The sequence below is a fragment of the Sapajus apella genome, unplaced genomic scaffold (assembly GCF_009761245.1).
Source record: "Sapajus apella isolate SASKATOON/1434 unplaced genomic scaffold, GSC_monkey_1.0 scaffold201, whole genome shotgun sequence".
In the NCBI taxonomy this organism is placed as follows: domain Eukaryota; kingdom Metazoa; phylum Chordata; class Mammalia; order Primates; family Cebidae; genus Sapajus; species Sapajus apella.
The window spans coordinates 680,270-698,624 of NW_022437141.1; the positions used below are offsets into that span (position 1 = coordinate 680,270).

The 18,355-nt window shown below is 59.4% G+C and overlaps 1 protein-coding gene across 9 annotated transcripts in view; it reads right to left on the minus strand.

Annotated features, from left to right (window-relative positions):
- Positions 1-1,544: 1,544 nt before the first annotated feature.
- The window catches only part of ADAM11 (ADAM metallopeptidase domain 11), a 23,272-nt gene continuing 6,461 nt past the window's right edge, over positions 1,545-18,355 (minus strand). The window contains exons 3-27 of one of the 9 annotated variants that reach the window (XM_032269942.1): positions 13,542-13,618; positions 13,289-13,355; positions 11,907-12,070; positions 11,745-11,820; positions 11,255-11,321; positions 11,123-11,190; positions 10,664-10,738; positions 10,506-10,577; positions 10,156-10,322; positions 9,224-9,308; positions 9,034-9,124; positions 8,862-8,913; positions 8,301-8,400; positions 8,147-8,218; positions 7,936-8,028; positions 7,438-7,518; positions 6,844-6,894; positions 6,668-6,731; positions 6,340-6,439; positions 6,005-6,124; positions 5,743-5,911; positions 5,540-5,654; positions 5,364-5,454; positions 4,090-4,107; positions 1,545-3,574 (exon numbers count right to left, since the gene is read on the minus strand). In XM_032269942.1, the coding sequence (XP_032125833.1) occupies positions 3,559-3,574; positions 4,090-4,107; positions 5,364-5,454; positions 5,540-5,654; positions 5,743-5,911; positions 6,005-6,124; positions 6,340-6,439; positions 6,668-6,731; positions 6,844-6,894; positions 7,438-7,518; positions 7,936-8,028; positions 8,147-8,218; positions 8,301-8,400; positions 8,862-8,913; positions 9,034-9,124; positions 9,224-9,308; positions 10,156-10,322; positions 10,506-10,577; positions 10,664-10,738; positions 11,123-11,190; positions 11,255-11,321; positions 11,745-11,820; positions 11,907-12,070; positions 13,289-13,355; positions 13,542-13,618 (2,151 nt within the window). In that variant the 3' untranslated portion in view covers positions 1,545-3,558. Of the gene's footprint in view, positions 4,108-5,363; positions 5,455-5,539; positions 5,655-5,742; positions 5,912-6,004; positions 6,125-6,339; positions 6,440-6,667; positions 6,732-6,843; positions 6,895-7,437; positions 7,519-7,935; positions 8,029-8,146; positions 8,219-8,300; positions 8,401-8,861; positions 8,914-9,033; positions 9,125-9,223; positions 9,309-10,155; positions 10,323-10,505; positions 10,578-10,663; positions 10,739-11,122; positions 11,191-11,254; positions 11,322-11,744; positions 11,821-11,906; positions 12,071-13,288; positions 13,356-13,541; positions 13,619-18,355 lie in introns of those variants that run through there. The other 8 variants (XM_032269949.1, XM_032269945.1, XM_032269950.1 and 5 more) reach the window with 8 other exon arrangements.

The window sequence follows — 18,355 nt, forward strand, 5'->3', positions numbered from 1 at the left end:
CAAAGTCTTGCTCTATCACCCAGGCTGGAGTGCAGTGGTGTGACCTTAGCTCACTGTAACCTCCGCCTCTGGGGCTCAAGTGATTCTCTGCTTCAGCCTCCCAAGTAATTGTGACTACATGTGAGTGCCACTACACCCGGCTAATTTTTTTTTTATCTTTAGTAGAGACAGGGTTTCACCATGTTGGCCACCAGGCTGGCCTCAAACTCCCGACCTCAAGTGATCCACCTGCCTTCGAGTCCCAAAGTGTTGGGATTAGAGGTGAGCCACCATGCTCGGCCAGCACTGACCTTTGAAAGTCACAAAGGCTGAGCCTCACCTGTGCCCTCTCTGCCTTCCTGCCGTTCACCTGCCAGAAGCCACCCTTTTCCTGTCTGAAGGGTCAGGTGAAGCTCACATCAGACGTGGATAGACTGGGAACTGGGAACTGAGAAAGGGTTAAACATGGGCATGGAGGAGTTGAGAGGCAGAAGCAATGGAGAAAGTTAAAAATAGTGTTATTCGGCCGAGAGCAAGGAAGACAAGGGCACAGCTAGACTTCAGTTCATGACTGATCGGTTTGAGAATGATTCTCGATTTTTCCCCCTGCACACTGAATAGGAAGAGGCTGACCTTCAGCCTCGGGAGAGACTGGAGTTGGATGTTACCCTCTGTCCTGGGGGCACCAGATGCCAGAGTAGGATGGGGACAAGGAATCTAAGCTAAATGTGGCCCTGGGTCCTCCTCTCTCGGCACCTGATCCAAGGTGGCCTTGGGAACCCTACCTGTTTGGGAACGGGGCTATGATCCCAGAGCTTCTAGCTGCCAATTCTCCCCAGGCCCCCGCTTGGTGCTGCTATTTCTTTCTCAATTTTTTCTAGCTTTTCATTTTTTTTGTTTCCCTGCCCCCACCTCCTCCTTTTTATCTTTTCCCTGAATGAGCAGGACTTCCAGAGCCCGATGGATCCTCCCCCAGTCCTTCCTCCGGCACCAGTCTGTGAACACCTCCAGGCCCCTACACTCTGCAGGGGAAGACAGGAATAACCAGCGCGGGCTCCTGGCTCAGACCCAGCCTCCAGCCGGGGGAGGGGCTCCCAGCACTGCCCTTGCTTAGTCCCCTCATGCCCCAGGCTTGGCCAGAGGGCACAGGAATGGAAAAAGAGCAGATTCTCTGCTGCCCAGGAACATGGTGCCCTGGGACCGGACAGGCTAATGGTTTTGTCCAGCGTGTTGGAATCTCTTGGGAGGTGAGGAGAGGCTTCTCTGGCCTCAGCCATAAAAGGGAAGTTGGGTCTTTTGGGAAAATGCTTTCCTACTCACCTCACCTCCTGCTTTGCTGGAGCCGGAGGAGGGGCACTGCTGTCTTTGTTGGAAAAGCTAAGGAATGGGGAGGGCAGGCCTCCACCCTGTTTCCTCATGTGAATGGGAAGCAACACCCCTTCCTCCCAGCTCCTGCAGCTGGTGGGCGCTCCCTTCCCGCTCCAGTATCCCAGTTGTCATGCTCCCTCTAGAGCCAGAGGGGACAAGTCACAGCATGGCCATTCAGACAGGAAAGAGACGAAAGGTTAGTGTGAGCTCCCTGGAAGTCCCAGGATGTGATCTTTAATTGATGCTCCTGTCCCTGCCTCCCCACCCCCCGCCCCAGGTGATGTATGTACAGGATGCTGTGTGAAGGCCCAGGCAGAGGCAGCCTCCACTCCTCCCTGGGCTCCGCCAGGGCAGGCACTCACTAGGGCGGGGCAGGGAGATGCAGACAACTGGGAGCCAGGGTGACTGGTCACAGGAAGTCTCATGTTCCCCACCCCTATGTACACGTGCACACACAGATATGCCCATGTGTGCAGAGGTATTCACACTTGTGCAGAGGTGTGGATCCAGATGCTGTGCCCAGATGCACCGTGCCTGCGCACGGGTGCACCACCCGAGGACGGATGCCTTCAGGTAGCGCAGCAACAGCGCAACACCCGGCCCTTCCCTGCCCCGCCTCAGCTTGCAGGGCTGGTGGAGCAGAGCTGGCCCAAGGGGTGCCTCCACTCAGCCCTTGAGTGGGCAGTGCCAGCTGGAGCGTGGTATGCGGACCCCACTGCTGTCGGGTGCATGCAGCCACCCAAATGGGGTCAGCGGGTCCCAGGCCTGAGGGTGGTGTGAATTAACAGGGAACGATTCCCTCCACAACTCCTCCTCAAAGGTGTCCCAGAAACAGAGGGGCTCAAACAAACAGCTTATGGGCCTGGCGGTTTCAGAGCTCCCTGCCAGGGTGCCCCTGGCGACAGGAACCGCATTCACTTGTGGCTTTCATCCATCAGGTAGCTGGCCCCCATCTGGCTCCTGCCAGCTATCTTTTAGGGTCAAGGAGCCAGAGCTCCTTCCTCTGAAGCCAGGGTCATGAGGGAAGGCCGCCGGCAGGACCGTGTGAAGACTGAGGAGCTCCACCTGGCTTTCAGGCTTGGCTGCGGCAGGGAGGGATGGGGCATGTAATGGGGGAAACGTCTGTAAACTTACTACTCGGCCCTGGAATTGGGGAGGGAGTGGAATGGACTTGATGGGGCAGCCTAGGATCATCTGTGAGACCTCCCTTTCCTACCTCCTCCTGCTCATCCCAGGCAGAGCCCCTAACTCTACAGGCACGGGGCCACCTAGGCCTCACCTCCAGAGAGTCCTCCCCGGAAAGATGGCCCAGGCGGGGGCATCTAGGCCACACCAGGGGGCACCTAAACCCTGAGTTGGCCCCAGAATCACCCTTCTTGAAAGGGGGAAGGTGCCATTTTATTTCAGGGACTATATTTTCTAGATTCCCCTCCCCCCAAATCCCTGCATCCTGACAGGGACAGGATGGTTGTTTTGGAATTGAAGACGATCTGGGACATGTTGTCGCCGTGCCCATAACCTAGGCCTTGGGCACGGCACAGGCAGCTTTGGTTTGAATCAGCACTCATACTTCCTCCAAGCTTAGGGGGGCTGGGTGGGGGCAAGCTGGGATGCCTGTGCTCAGTGACAGGACTCCAGGTGTGGTCATCCCAGTGGAGGGTCTGGGGGACAGCCACACCTCAGTTCCTCCGGGCCCTCCTGTCAGTGTCAAAACATCCCCACAACTGCCCTGGCCCCAGCACCCCCGAGTTTACATTCATCTATTAAGATTCAGTTTAAAAATATGTAGATATCAGCCCCTTCCCCCTAGGTCCCAGAGAGGTAAGACCCTGGTCTCAGCTGCCTGGTTGCAAGGAGGGGCCATCCAGGCCAGGTCCACTGGTGGCTGCCTGGGGGCATCCCTCCAGGCCCCCGAGTTGAGCTGTGGCAATCCGTGAAATGGAAGCTACATTCACACGGGGGAGTGGTGTGCAAGGCTGAGCCGCAGGAGGTGGGTGGGGCTGTGGAGGAAGCGCCCTCTAGGCCTGGTCCACCCTGATGGTGCCAAGAGCAGGGCCACAGCCCCCGCCCAAACCCCTGCGGAGCCAGGAGTTGAAGGGTTTGGACCTGGAAGACATTTGCATGGTGCCTCCCTCCGTGGCTGGATGGAGGCAGCCTCGTGGTTCAGTGCCAAGACGGTGGGTGCCAGGCTTGGAGGGAGGGGGGTGGCACCTAGGCCCCTCCGGACCTGGAACGGAGAGGGGGCATCAGGGGAGGACGTGAGCAGGGGCCATGGGGTAGAGCCCCCCCAGCAGGGCCCTGGAGCTCAGTGCTGGGCCCTGGAGGCAGGCGGCAAGTCACAGGCTGGCCGGGGAGGGGATCTGCAGGTCAGACAGTGGTGACACGGAAGACAAAACAGATGGGACGCACAGGGAGGCCCCTCCCAGGGATGGGGACTGCCAGGGGCACAGCTCCAGGTCTAGGGTCCACCTGGTGGCGGGGGAGGGTCTGGCCGCAGCCAGGCACACAAGCAGGACGTGAGGCCTGAGCGGGTGGCGGGCGAGGGCGAGGGCAGGCTGGGACCTTCTTCCCCGAGTGAGGCTCTCCCACCCCTGCTGGGACAGCTTGGCAGCAGGAGTGGGGGAATCAGCCCCCACTCCCCATCCACAGAACGCGGGGTGACGAATGAGATGGAGGAGACAAGGACAGCGGGAGAAATGACGTGGCCGGCATCACACTGCCCCCTGCTGGGTCGGGTCGTACCTTCCTCGGCGGATGTTTCTGGAGGGGGAGGAAAAGGAGACATCTGACCTTCCGCTCCTCTCAGGAAGGGGCCTTCAGCTGCCATGCAACCCCTTGCCCCAGAGCCCCCAGAGAGGGGCCAGGGTTCCTGGGGCCTGGACTCTAATGTAAGGGCCAGGGAGAATTACCCAGGACACCCAACAAAAATGCGTCCCAGTTTCTAGTTCTGATGCTGTCACTAACTCAATGATATGACCCTGGACCTTGGGTTCCTCCTCTGCACATTAAGGGGGTTAGACCAGCACAAGGACCCCAGACTTAGAAGCGCACAAAGCATCATAGGCTGGGTGAGGATGGGGAACCGGAGGGGACACGCCTGGCTTGAGCGGCCCCTGCCCAGCTCCACTCTGCAGCTATGTGGGGATGCCTGGAGGCACAATGGGGCACCTTGTCATGTTTCCAGAGAAGCTGGAAATCAGATTGCTAATGTAAAATCTCCAGGATTTGTTCATTCTTTTTTTTTTTTTTTGAGATGGAGTCTCACTCTGTCACCCAGGCTGGAGTGCAGTGGTGTGATCTCGGCTCACTACAACCTCCACCTCCTGGGTTCAAGAGATTCTCTTGTCTCAGCCTCCCAAGTAGCTGGGATTATAGTTGTTCACAACCACGCCTGGCTAATTTTTGTATTTTTAATAGAGATGGGGTTTCACCATGTTGGCCAGGCTGGTCTTGAACTCCTGGCCTCAGGTGATCCACCCACCTTGGACCCCAAAGTGCTGGGATTACAGGTGTGAGCCACCACATCCAGCCTAAAATTTCCTGGTTTCTTTTTTTTTTGAGACAGAGTATTACTCTGTCGCCAGGCGCCAAGCTGGAGTACAGTGGCAAGATCTGGGCTCACTGCAACCTCCACCTCCCGGGTTCAGGCAATTCTGCTGCCTCAGCCTCCTGAGTAGCTGGGACTACAGGCGCAGTCCACCACGCCCAGCTAATTTTTGTATTTGTAGTAGAGGTGGGGTTTCACCATGTTGGCTAGGCTGATCTTGAACTCCTGACCTCAGGTGATCTGCCCACCTTGGCCTCCCAAAGTGCTGGGATTACAGGCGTGAGCCACCGAGCCCAGCCCAAATTTTCTGGTTTCTAAATGTTAAGCCCTGCAGGCTGCTTGGACCTATGATATGTGAGCTCTGGTTTAGCTAAGCTCTCAGGGAGGACCCTCAGCTCTACCAGTCAGGGATTCTGACCCCCCTCAAGAGCACCAGGGGGCACAGGCACAGGGTGTGTGTGTCTCTTACTTAAATCCCCAGCCCGTGCCGCCCAGGACGATGGCTGCAACCAGGACAGCCCCAGCGATGGAGCCAATGATGATGTTGGTGCCGCTGGGACCTGGGGAGGAGGGCAGGGCTCAGTCGGTGGGGACAGGCACAGAGAGCGGGACAGACAGCCCCACCTTGGCCAGCTCCAGCCTCACCTTTGTATCTCTCCGTCTCCCCCGTGGGTGGGGACGTGGGCAGGGGGTTGTGGATACTGCAATCTTTGCCTGTCCAGTCTGGCTGACAGATGCACTTCCCTTCATTGCTGCAGACCTAGAGGTGGGGCAGGGCCAGGAGAGGTGAGCAGGGGCCTGGCCCCTCCTATAAGCCTCTCCCGCCATCCCAGCCTCCAGGCAGTCACCCCATGGTGGGAGCAAATCCGGCGCTCCCCACTGCCGGGGCAGGTGCTGAAGTTGAAGGCGGAGGCTGGCAGGCAGCGATGGTCCAGGCACAGCATGTTGGGTCCGCAGGCTGTGCCATCCTCCACGTAGCTCAGGTCGGAGCCGTCTGCCAGCTGCACGTGGCCTCCCCTAGGGACGTGACACAGCCAGTCTCAGCCCCCTGTCTCCTAACCCCCAGCACAGCTGCAACCTCCCCTCCCTAGCCTTGGTCCCAGCCAGCACCTGCAGTCCAGCTCCTTGCCCTGGTGGTAGAAAGTGACACTACTGATGTCTCCCACCAGGTCCCCTAGCCGAGGAGCTCCAGAGATGTTGACACAGAGGAGGAAGCCACACAGCACGTCCCTGTTGGGGCACATGGAGACAGTGAGCCCCAAGTTGGACCTCAGACTCAACTACTGAACTCTAATCTGCCCTCAGCCTGCACCCTGCCACCTGATTTGCCACGTGCCCGCCCATTGGGATTGATAGGCTCCTCCTAGGAGAACCTGCTGCCCATCTCTGGAAAGTCTCACACCCGCCCCAGAGCTGGAAGGCCCTCTGGGAGCCTCAGTACTCACTGCTTACTGCACTGCACCCAGCCCGATCCCTTTCGCCCACAGCTCCCACGCTCTGTCCCCTCCACGTTCAGCTTCTCGTAGCAGAAGCGATCAGCAGCCGCTGTGGGGAGAGGATGCCAAGCGTCACCCCCACACACCCCAGGATCCACCCCCAGGATCTCAGGCCTGCATCTCCCACACTTTGGCCTGACCCCCAGGCTGCCTGCCTGGGTCCCTGAGATCCTGGTGAGCTACACACTTAGGGGCCTGCTCAGCTGGAACCCACCCTCCCCAGTCTCTGAGCTCTGGGTCCTCCAGAGTCACCGCTCCCAGCCCTAGCCAGACTCACCATGGCCCCAAAGGGCCTGGCATTGCCGGTCCCGGGTTTTACAGCGACCTCCGTAGCAGCGGCCCTGAGGGACCATGAATTAGGAAGAAACAAGGGATGGAGATGCTGAGTGGTTAGAGTGAGACAAGAGACTGCCCGAACCCCAGGCTAGGGGGAGCAGCCATCAGCCATCATACCTGCTCATGGTCACAGTAGTAACCGTCCAGCTTGTGCAGGTTAGGGGGGCACTGTGGAGAGAGGGGTGAAGCTGAGCAGAGCAGCCCCAGGACTGGAGTTGAGGCCTGCCCCAGGGAGGAATGCTTGGCGCCAAGTGCTCCCCCCATGTGGAGGCTCAGGCTACAGGGCTCTTCCACGCCTAGGACAAGGGGTCTGTCTGGCTCTGGACCCAGACCACAAAGATTTGCAAGCCCCAGAGCCGCTCCAGCCTCCCTCCCTTGTAGGGCTGGGAGAATGAAATGCCTGACATGTAATTAGGTTTTAATAGATATTAACTAATATTATCATCCACTCTGATCTCTAACCTACACCAGGCACCCGGCCAGGCGCTGGGAATACCAGCCAGACGATAAATTTTGGTTTAATGACGGAAGGAACAAAGCCAGGAGGCATGAAGAACCCCTTCCTCAGATAAGAAAACTAAGTCTGATCAGTGGGGGTCGACGCCAGCTGTGGAGAGGAGGGGAGTGGAGAGCGCACACCGGGAAAACCAGATCCACCAGGGTAGGGGTTGCCTCGCCCAGGGCTCCACAGGACTGCGGGGCTGGGCGGACCTGGCTCGAGTCCCCAGTGCAGGTCTCCGCGATGTCGCACTCGTTCACAGCCTCTCTGCAGGACACACCCCGTGGCTCGTACTAGGGAAGAAACGCGGTCCCCAGGTCAGGCAGGATGGATGCCTCGGCCCGGGCCCCACATCCCGGGCCTTCTAGCTCCACGGGCACCCATTTCAGGCCTGTTCTTATTTCCCTGCTCCCACCACCTCTCGGCCGCTTCCCACCTCGCTCCCAGCCTACTCTGCACCGCCCCCAAGCCCGCCCCCATTCCCGCCCCTCCCTGCTTCTGGGCAGCCTTCCTTTCCCGCTCCTCGTAGCCCCGCCCTCAACATCTTTCATCCCCGCCCCTTGCTGCCCATTGGCGCTGTTTTCGCATCAAGCCCCGCCCAAGAGGAAATCCGCCCCCGAAGGCCCCGCCTCCCTCCGCACGCCCCTTATCTGAAGGCCTCCAATCGCTCCTCCTGCGTCCTGGCCCCCCTCCCGGCAGGTCCTCCTTACCTTGCAGCGGCGACAGCAGAGCCCGTCGCTGCACATGGCATCATGAGTCAGGGTGCATTTCTTGCAGCAGTTGCCACCCGCGCGGCTGCACTCCTGAGGGACGCCGGAGAAGGGAAGGGAGGCGGCGAGCCCTAATCCTCCCCACTCGGACGTTCCCTCGTGCCCACCCACACATCCCGGCCCCCCACCTGGCGCCTAGACTATCACTTACCTGCACCGAGCCGCAGTCGCACTCCTCCCCTGCCTCCACGAAGCCGTTCCCACACTCTGGGGGGTCCAGGAGCTGGACCGGGAGGACAGGTTGGGAGTCTGGCCCGGACCCCGCCCAGGCCCCACTCCCACGCTCCCCGCCGCGGAGCTGGTACCTTGAGGGGCTTGTTGAAGAGGCAGCTCCCACCACCCTCCTGCAGAAACTGGTTGTACTCGTCGATGCTGCAGCGCGAGAACTTTCGGGGCAGGTAGAACCTGGGCAGGGCGAGGGGAGGTGCCGCTGGCTGCTCCCCTCCAACCCACCCTCTCACCCTCTCAAGACTGGAGAGGAGGCGCTCTGGGGAACTCAGTCACCATCGCGAGGAGGCGGAGGATCTGCCCCGCGATTGCACCAGAATCCTCCCGCATGTCCCAGTCGTCCCCGTCCCCTCCGCAGAACCTGGGGACTCCCAGCGCTCTGGAGGGAAGATGCCTCCACGCGAGGCTGGGGCGGCACCCAGTGGCCGCGGTGCGCATTGCAGCCTGGCCGGTTTTGGTGTTCCAGCAGGGGCATCTGGGTCTCCCTGGACAGTGTTTGCGGAAAACTGGGTTTCTTGGATCCTCAGTGGTTCTGTGAGCTGGGCCTCTTGAGCCCCCTGGTCCAGACTGCCAAGGAGTGCTCGCTCTAGGACGACCCTCACCCAAGACCTTCCCCCGGTTTGTCCCCGAGAACTCACCCAGTGTCCTCCATGATGCAGCCCAGCCAGATGTCGGGACACTTGCAGTCCCCTGAGGGGTGAGCCAGGCGGAGATGAGATGAGGGAGGCCAAGGACCACCCTCCCACTTACACCTTCCGCATCCCAGAGCTGCTGGGCGAGGGCCACACAGGGGCCTCCGGGGGCGGATACCTGCTGAGCTCCGGTGTTTGTTCCACATCATGCCCAGGTTCTGCCCCAGCGTCTGGGCCAGGGTCACGGCCATCGCCCCCATGTTGCCATACTGGGAGTGGGGAAGATGGGGCACAGATGTCTACATCTTCCCACAGGCACGTCGTGCCCTCGCAGCCCCTCTCCCCCAGCCATGGCCCTCACTGCTCACCTCGTTCACACCCCCACCCCGGGACAGGGAGCAGATGCCCCCCACGTAGGCTGCCCCGCTGCTGGTGCTCTGGAAGGTCCTGCCCCTGGAAGGGAGAGCACTGTCAGGATGGCCTCCTGCCCTCCCCTGTGGCTTCCTGGGTGCTGGGGGGGCCTTGGGGATCCCCTGACACAAGAGCCCTTCTTTGGGAGGTGGCCCTTGCCCTTCTCACCAGCCTTGGTGACCCCAGGCAAGACCCCTCCCCTCCTTCTGTTCTTTTTTTTTTTTTTTTGAGACACTTTCACTCTTGTAGTCCAGGCTGGAATGCAGTGGCACCATCTCGGCTCACTGCAAACTCCATCTCCTGGGTTCAAGCAATTCTCCTGCCTCAGCCTCCCAAGTAGCTGACTACAGGCACCCGCCACCACACCAGCTAATTTTTGTATTTTTAGTAGAGACAGGGTTTCACCATGTTGGCCAGGCTGGTCTTAAACTCCTGACATCAAATGATCCACCCACTTTGGCCTCCCAAAATGCTGGGATTACAGGCATGGTGGCCCATGCCTGGCCTTTCCTTGGGTTCTTTTGCCCATAAGGCAAAGGAGAGGCTCCTAGTAAACCATCTCTAGTTGCAAGGCCCTTTTATTAGATTTTTTTCCCTACCAGGGCACTGGGTCCCTGAGGAGGGATGCTGGGACAGTTTGAAAGGGGAAAGATGGAACTAAGGGGACATGAGGAAGAGGACCACCAGGGCTAAGACAAGGGCATCAGCCTCAGGTTCAGGGAAAGGTGCCCAGCCTGTTGCCCACGGCTGGGGGGGAGGTGACAGGGTGCAAGGTGAGCCCAGTCCCCAGACTCTGGGAAAAGCACCTGGCACAGGGCAGGTGTTAAGTAACCCTAAGCACTGTAGCAACTAGCAGAGGCTGGCAGGAGGCGTAGGGTGGGGGACTCACGAGAAGAGGTGGGTGGCATCGCTGGGCTCAGGTAGACCTTCCCGTCGGTAGACCATGAGCCGGGCCAGGGTCTCCAGGAGGTCATCCTGAACCTGGATCTTGTCCCCATCTGCCCATGTTTCCATGGCAACCAGGACGATGCGAGTGTTGAGCTGCTCCTTGTATATCTGGGTCCGGAGGGGAGAAGATGAGAGGGCTGGAGGGTGGGAGTGAGTGTTCGGGCCAGGGCTGGAGGAGCGCCTGTCTGTCTCTCCAGGAGGTGGGAGCCAGAGGCTGACAGTGCCCCCTGATGTGTGTGGTGGGGTGGGGAGCCTGAGGGGGAAGGAAAGGAGGGAGGGAGAGCTGCTTACCACATCGGCCAGGTTCACCACGGACTTGGCAAAGTTGCTGGTGAGGACCACCGACTGTCGCATCTGCTCGAACTGGGAGAGAGAGGAGCGGGAGGAGGGCCAGGCTCCTTGGGGGCTTCCTCCCAGTGCCACCCACCTTCCCCAGCCTGGGAACTCACCAGCTGGTGGTCATTGATCACAATTAGCTCCACGTACTTGGTCTCACTGTGCACTGTAGGGTGGCCCCGGCGGACCTGGGGGGCGGGTGGGCACTTGGAATCAGTCCCTTCCATGTCTGACTGATCTCATGGCCAAGCCAGGAACAGATGCGGTGGGGATGGGGGGTCTGGACTCCAGCCAGGGACAGTGCCAGCTCCCCCTGGCAGAGGGTCCTGTCCCTCCTCAGCTTTGGAATGAGGGCAGGCAGCCTTGATTTGCCCAGGATGGAACTCTGTAGATGCCAGCATTAGGGAAGGGGTGGGGGCTTCTCCCAGACATAGTCCCTGGCCCCCAGTCACATCCATGTGAGCCCTCCTTCGCCCAGCCATGGATGGGGGTGCCCTCCTGCTCTGGGCCATGGCCCGAGGTCTCTGCAGCCTGAGGTCTCTGCAGCCCGAGGTCTGTGCGGGCCCCCGTACCTGCCTTTTCCTTCTCAGCTTCAGATGATTTGGAGGAGCCAACTGGGCAGGCACAGCGAACAGGCAGCCTGTGGGGAGGGGCGGTGAGGGGGGGCACAGCCAGCCCCTGCCCACCCCACTTCCTTCCCTTACCTGGTTCCCTGCATCTGAAGGGATCTGGGAGGAGAGGGGTCCGGTAGATGAGGTGGGGAAGGGGTCCCTGCAATGAGGGGAAATTAGTTCTTGGGGTGCCAACTGGGTCTTCTACAGGCCCACTTGAGGCGGCCAGATCCAGCCCTCCTCCCATCCCATCCTGAGGTGACCCAGAACTGGCCAGAGTTCCCATGTCGGATCTGATCTCCCAGATGCTCAGATTCCGGGGTCAAGACCTGGGGGCACCCTGAGAGACAGGGCAAAGGACATTGGAGCCCAATGGGAGGTCACTTAGGGGACAGAGGGGACATTGGAGCTGGGGGAACAAGGGGAGCTGGGAACACAGGAGGGAGGGAACCAGAGCTGGGGTCACTGAAGAGGGCAGTGAGGCTGGGGTTACTGAGGGAGGAGCAGGAGGAGGAAGAGGTGGCAGCAACAGCTGTTGGGACAGGCTTGGCAGGGCCACCAGAGAGGACAGCGAGGGGCCTACCTGAGGGGCTCCCCAAGGTCCAGCCACCTCTTGGGGCTCCACGATGTAAGTCGTGTTCCCATCAGAGAAGACCCCACTGTGGAGAGAGAGGCACAGCTCCCCACTGTCCCCGGGCATGGGCCAGAGGCTTCTCCCAGCTGCCCAGCCCCTCCCCATACTCACTGCAGCCCCTGGCAGGTAGAGAGGGCAGCGAAGGAGTGTGCGTTCCCCCGGAGCTTCCCCTGGTAGTAGCAGTGGTCTCCAGCCCCCTGGAGGAGCAGAACTCTGGCATGGGGCAGGGGGTGGCCGACGGGCCTCGAGGCTTTTTGGGGACCACTGAAGCTGCCCTGTGTTCAGGTGACACAATCTCCGGGTACGCCTGGGGCTCTGGAGCCTGTTTCTACATGGGCGGTGCTCCTAATTTGCTGTGCCACCCCGGGCAAGTTCCTACCCCTCTCTGGGACTCCACCTCATGTATAAAATAAGGAAGCTGGCGTACAGCAATGGTTCTTTTGTTTTTTTTGAGGCAGGGTCTTGCTCTGTCACCCAGGCTGGAGTGCAGCGGCACAATCTTGGCTCACTGCAACCTCCACCTCCTGGGTTCAAGCTATTCTCATATATTTTCAGTAGAGACAGTGTTTCACCATTTTGGCCAGGCTGGCCTCAAACTCCTAGCCTCAGGTGGTCTGCCTGCCTCGGCCTCCCAAAGTGCTGGGATTATAGGCGTCCGGCCTACAGCAAGGGTTCTTAGTCATTTGCTGGGGCTGGAGAAGGGATCAGACTCCTTTGAGAATAACAGGCAATGTTCATTTAACACCTACCCTGTGCCCAGCACTGCTCTGTGCACTAACCATGTATTATCTCATTTAATCATGTATTCGCCCCTAACATCACACACAACCTCATGCACCGCCTCCCAGGATGACCCTGGGCCCGTGGTTGGCTGAGGAGTGATGGGCAGCATGTGTCCTCCTGGCCAGCCTCGTGGGTTGGGGCGGGGTGGGGGGCAATGACCAGCGGCACCCTCCCCCTCCAGCTCTGCCTCCTGCAGAATTACTTGTGCTCCAGTTACTGAACAGATGGGGGGGGCAGTGGGGGGGGAAGTGGAGGGGTGGCGGGGGGAGACAGGCTATTTATAGACGCTTATTCATTTTCAGGCTCTAGGGCCTGCAGGGTTGGGACCCTGGTGTCCCAGGCAGCTGGGATTTCCCGGGGCCTTGGTACTGAAGGGCCTTTCCTCAGCTGCCCCTGTCAGAAGAATCTGGAGAGGGGATTCCTGGCAGCCGGCACGGAACAATGAGGGTCCCTGTAGGCCCCACGCAAGGCAGGTGGGCTGGCTGGGAGTCAGAGCTCTGGGGCCAAGTGAGGGGAGCTCAGGGCCCCACGTACTCAAGCTGCCCACCGTCCACCCTCAGAGCCTCCCGGGTGGGGAGAGAGGGAAGGTGCTGAGGGGCCAGGCCAGGACCTCATCTCCAGCAGTCACCTGTCCCTACACCTGTGACCTCAGAACCCCAGAAACAGCACCTCCCTTCCACCCTGGCCCACGCCCCTGCAGGGGCACTCACGGTGCTGTGCTGGGTTGTCCCCTCCCGGCTGAAGTGACGCTCCACATATTGTGAGGAGAGGAGGTGGCTGGGACAGAGGGGGCAGCAGGAAGGGGGGTCACGGGCGAGGTGAGGTCGGGCTTGGGGCCTACCTAGGCTCAGGGTCCCAGTCCTCCCTGCCCTGGCCCAACCCCCAAGCCCCCAGCAGCCAAGCCCGGCTGTGCCTCCCCGGCCCCAGTGCCAATCTTCCTCCTGGGATCAAGGCCACACTCACTGGTTCAGCTCCAGGTCCAGGGTGAAGTTTGAGTTGAAGGCTGGGATGACGAAGCTCACCTGGGCCAGATGGACAGGCTGGCATGGGAGAGGGCAAAGGGGAGTCAATCCAAGGAGGCCTGAGGGAGTCAGGGGGACTCCAGGACAAGCAGGAATCCTGGGGAGGGGGCGGCCAGCCCTAGCAGCTGAGGGCACTATTGATTTCGGGACAAAATGACAAAATGCTTTGTCCCCTTTACTAGTGGGCAGGGGCAGGAGTGCTCTCCCCTTCTGCCCTCTGGGCCCGGGCACCTGCTCACCCTCTCTGAGGCTGGGCTGGAGAGGGGTGCAGCTGGGATGGAGAGGGTCAGCCCAGCCGGCCCCGTGCCTCATCAGGCCCTCCTGGCCGGTGAGGGGCACCCCACCCTCGGGTGGAGTAACGGGAGGGCCCCAGGAGTATCATGGGAAAGGGACAAACAGGAAGTGGGAGGAGGGCCCTCGCTACCTGTCCCCCTACCCTGCTCCCAGCCTCCATCTACATAGGAGGCCTTAGACACGGGCAGGTGGGTGGGAATGGATGGCTGGGCTCCCCGAAGCTGGGGTGACAGGCAGGTGCCATCCTATTGGGAGGAAGGACTTGGCTCCTCTACCCCCAAATCCATTGCCCTCTGCCTCGCCCAAAGCAGCTCATCTTTAATATTTCAATCCCATGGTTAATTTTTAAACATGGAAGTTTTCCTGATAAATTTTTCAGAGTGTAGTGGGGCTGGAGGCTCCAGGTTGCTACAGCAACGCACCAGGCCTGAGCAAGATGGTGGCCCCCTAGGCCTGCACGCAAGGACACCTGGATCCCAGCAACCCTAGGGCCCAGGAAGGGCTGAGAGGACTCAGGGCTGGGGCCTTCTCCCCACCCCTAATTCATTCCAGAAGACTGACTCCAGACCCCCACAGGAGGGTCACCCACCCTGCCTGAAGACAGGAGGCTTGTGTTGGCTGCCTGGCCTTTGTGGTGGGGATGGCAGGTGGCGGAAGGAAGAGAGCCCCAAGGTCGTGGCCATGAAATGCACAGCCTGGGCCTTGTCAGTTTCCTCCTCAACCACCTCTCACTGCTAATCTTTACCAAGCAATTCTTGTGTGCCAGGCCCTGGTCTGAACACTACAGGTATCGCCCCGTGTGATCTTCACAGCAGTCCTCTGGGATAGATGCTACTGCCATTCCCATCTGAAAGATGGGGACAGGCACTGGGGGCTGACTAACTTGCCCAAGGTCACATAGCTAAAAAGTGATGAGCTCGGGAGTCCGCTTCCAGGGCTATCTCAACCCAAAGGTGGGGTAAAATGGAAGTGGGCCCAGTGGCCTTGAGAGGTCCTGGGAGAGGGGCAAGGCAGGGCCAAGGGCCAGGGCCTGGGTGGGCAGGCCTCTGCACCCCAAGGACACCGACTTACCCCATCCCAGGCTGACCAAGGCTCCTGCTCCATCCTGAGCCCCTAGAGCATCGATCGGCCCCGAAATAGAAAGTCAAGGACAAGGAGTCGCCACATCCTCCTCCCAGCCCACGGCCTGAACCATCCGGCCTTCCCCTGCCCTCGGGACTGTTCCTGCTGGTTCTATCTGCCCCCGGCCAACAAGCCCCTATGCCAGCCCCTTCCGCAGCTTCCTAGAGGAGCAGCCTGCCAGACCCCTTGCCCTGATGCCGCTCTCTCACCATGCAGCCGAAGGGATGACCCAGCAACCTCTCTGAGCCTCAGATTTTCCAAATGAAAATGGTCAGATGAGCCCAGGTGTAAGGCCGGGAGGTTGGCTGCATGGTGGGGCCATCCTTGGCCTGGAGGATTCTGGCAGTCTGCTCTGGCACCAGCAGAATCTCCCCGACTGCTGGGAGATGGGGAGGTCCTTGAGCCACCCCATCTCGCCTGCCCCCTCTCCGCAGAGGCCAAGCCAGCCCCAGAACCCTCCTTGTCCACCACCTCCTGCTGCCTGCTGCTCACCCCTTCCCCACCTGGTGCTGCAAAACTTCGGGGGTGGGCTCTCCACCACCCCAGCAGGACACAGGGCTCAGACCAGATAAGTCCCTGGGGCAGTGCCAGGGCAGCTGGAGTAGGGGCTGGGCCTGGCTGGAGGTGGCCCAGAGGAGGGCTGTGGGAGCCCCCAGAAGGTGGTGGTGGGGGAAGAGAAAAAGAGAGAGAGAGAGAGAGAGAGACCACGTACCAAGACATGTTTGCCTGGCCTGGCCCCATGTGGGGACACAACTCTGTCCCCAGTCTGAGGGAAGAGATGGGTCAGATAAGCCTATCTCAGTCCCCAGAATCTCTGTGGCCCTGGGGAGTGGGGAGGGGACTCCTGCTGGCACACAGTCCCAAGACCACCCCAAGCCCAGCTTTAGGCCAATGTTCGGGCTTTTCTTGTCTGTCTCACTCTGTAGCCCAGGCTGGAGTAGTGCAGTGGCGTGATCTCAGCTCACAGCAACCTCCACCTCCCAGGTTTAAGCAATTCTTTGCCTCAGCCTCCCAAGTAGCTGGGATTACAGGCACCTGCCACCACGCCCAGCTGATTTTTTAATTTTTAGTAGAGACAGGGGTTTCACCATGTTGGCCAGGATGGTCTTGAACTCCTGACTGCAGGTTATCCATCTGCCTTGGCCTCCCAAAGTGCTGGGATTACATGCGTGAGCCATCATGCTTGGCGAATGTTCTTTTTCTAAAATTAATTACTTAATTTTTTTAGAGATGGGATCTCACTTTGTTGCCCAGGCTGGTCTTGAGTTCCTGGGCTCAAGCCATCCTCCTGCCTCAGCCTCCCAAAGTGCTAGGATTACAGGCTTGAGCCTCTGCGTCCAGCCTAGGCCAATGCTCTATCAAAGGCAAGCTGCTCTCCCTGCCTGGCCCTTCTTCCTGCCCCTGCCCTGCCTCTGACCTCATCCCATTGTCCCTCCATCCCTGGGGGGAGGGGCCTTGGGTCTGGAGGTCAGGCCAGTCCTCAGCCAGCCCTGTGCCCTGTGCTTGTCCCTGCCAGGCTCTCACATGCTCCAGCTCATTTGATCCCGACCTGCCCAGGCCGTCTGGTCCTCATTTTACAAACGCCAGGATGAGGCTCAGGGACACACCTGGAGGTGACTGGCCTGGGGTCATGGCTGGGTGGCCAGGGAGGTGTGGGGCCAGACCTCACCCTGGGGCTGGAGATTGTGTTGCCACAGCAGCTGTGGCCACCTGGCAGGGGTAATCACCTTTCCACCCGAGCCTCCCCTCTGGCTGGCCCACCCACTCTCCCAGACACCTTGTTCAGAGGGACTGTGTCTTGTCCTCTCTGTACCAGATGTGGGGTGCAGAGAGAAGAAGGCAAAGATTCTGTCGAAGACCCAGAAGCACAAATACAGGTGCCTGGGCTCTGCCCCAGACCTACAGACTCACAGTCTTAGGAAGTGGGAGACTAAGGAGACTTAGGATTCACAAATGCTCCAGGAAATCTGAGCAGGGAGACCATTGCTCCCCACCACCTCCAGGCACATCCCCTCAGGTGCTGACCCTGAACTTCTGCCCCAACCTTCCTCTCCTCCCCACCCTCATCCACACAGCCTGCACCTGACAACCCCCTGCAGGGCTCTGGCGCCCTTACCCTTGGGCCTTTAAGAGCATAGTAGACATATACTTCTTTGATCACTGATTTGGCTTTTCAGGTGGGTGACCTTTACTCCCCTGGAGCCGGGGCTATGCCTGCCTTTTTCCCTGCCCATCGGCTCCACACTCACATTGAATGGAAAGGCAGTGAAAGGCCTGAGATAAGCTGCTTCATACCCCCGGCCTCAGTATCCCCCCTTGGTACAACAGGATTGTTGTGAGGATTCAATAAAAGCCCCTTTAAATGTGTTATCATAAGGGTCAGTAATAATAAGAAGAAGGAAGTATAAATGTCCTCAAATGAACAGGGCTTTGAGGAACTGGATAAACGACCCCTTTGGATCACCTACTGTGACCAGGACAAGACAGCATGGTGGCCTTATGCTCCAGATCTGGGTGGATGGTGTGATTTACCTGTCAGGTGTCTCACCTGAGGACATCTTTCTGCAATACTCTCCCGCAAGGAGATACCAACACCTTGTGGGCCGGGTGGCTGCAGATGGGGGATGAGCCAGAGAGGCAGGAGCCCTGCCTGGGAGTATGTCCCGGCTGGGAGAAACCTCCCACCCACCCACCCACCTGCCAGCTCCCCCCACCCACCCCCGGCCATGAGCTGGTGCTCCATTTATCAAAAGGGCAGCGGGATTCCCAGACAATGAGAACAGCCAGATGAATTTCCAATGATGGGATTTGACCTACATTTTTGAGAACAGAGCCACCTCCTTACGGGGTCATCAGTCCCTCTGGGGACAGACTCTGGACAGCTGGGTTCCTCTAGGCAGCCAGGAGGGTGCTTGGGTGAGGCCAAGCCCACAGGCCAGAGTCCTGCTCTTGTGGTTTCTCCCCTGCACCCCACCCTGAGCCTGACAGGTAACCCCTAAATACCCTGGCTCCTGTTTCTGATACCCAGCCCTCATGCTAGCACCAGGGACCCAGAGCCCTGCCTGGACACTCAGAGATGCTGAAGTTCGGCTCTTTTGCCAGATCCCGGGCTGGACACCTGACATTCAGTGTCTCCTCGAGTCCTTGAAACAGCCTGAGAGGTGAAGACTGAGCATCCTCATTTTATGAATGAGGAAGGTGGGATTCAGGGGGCTCCGTGGCTGGCTCAGGTCACACAGTCAGAAGCAGGGGAGCAGGACCTGCACTAAGGCTGTGCCACCCAAGGCCACAGTATGCATCTCTTCTTCTCTTTCTTTCTTTCTTTTTTTTTTTTTTTTT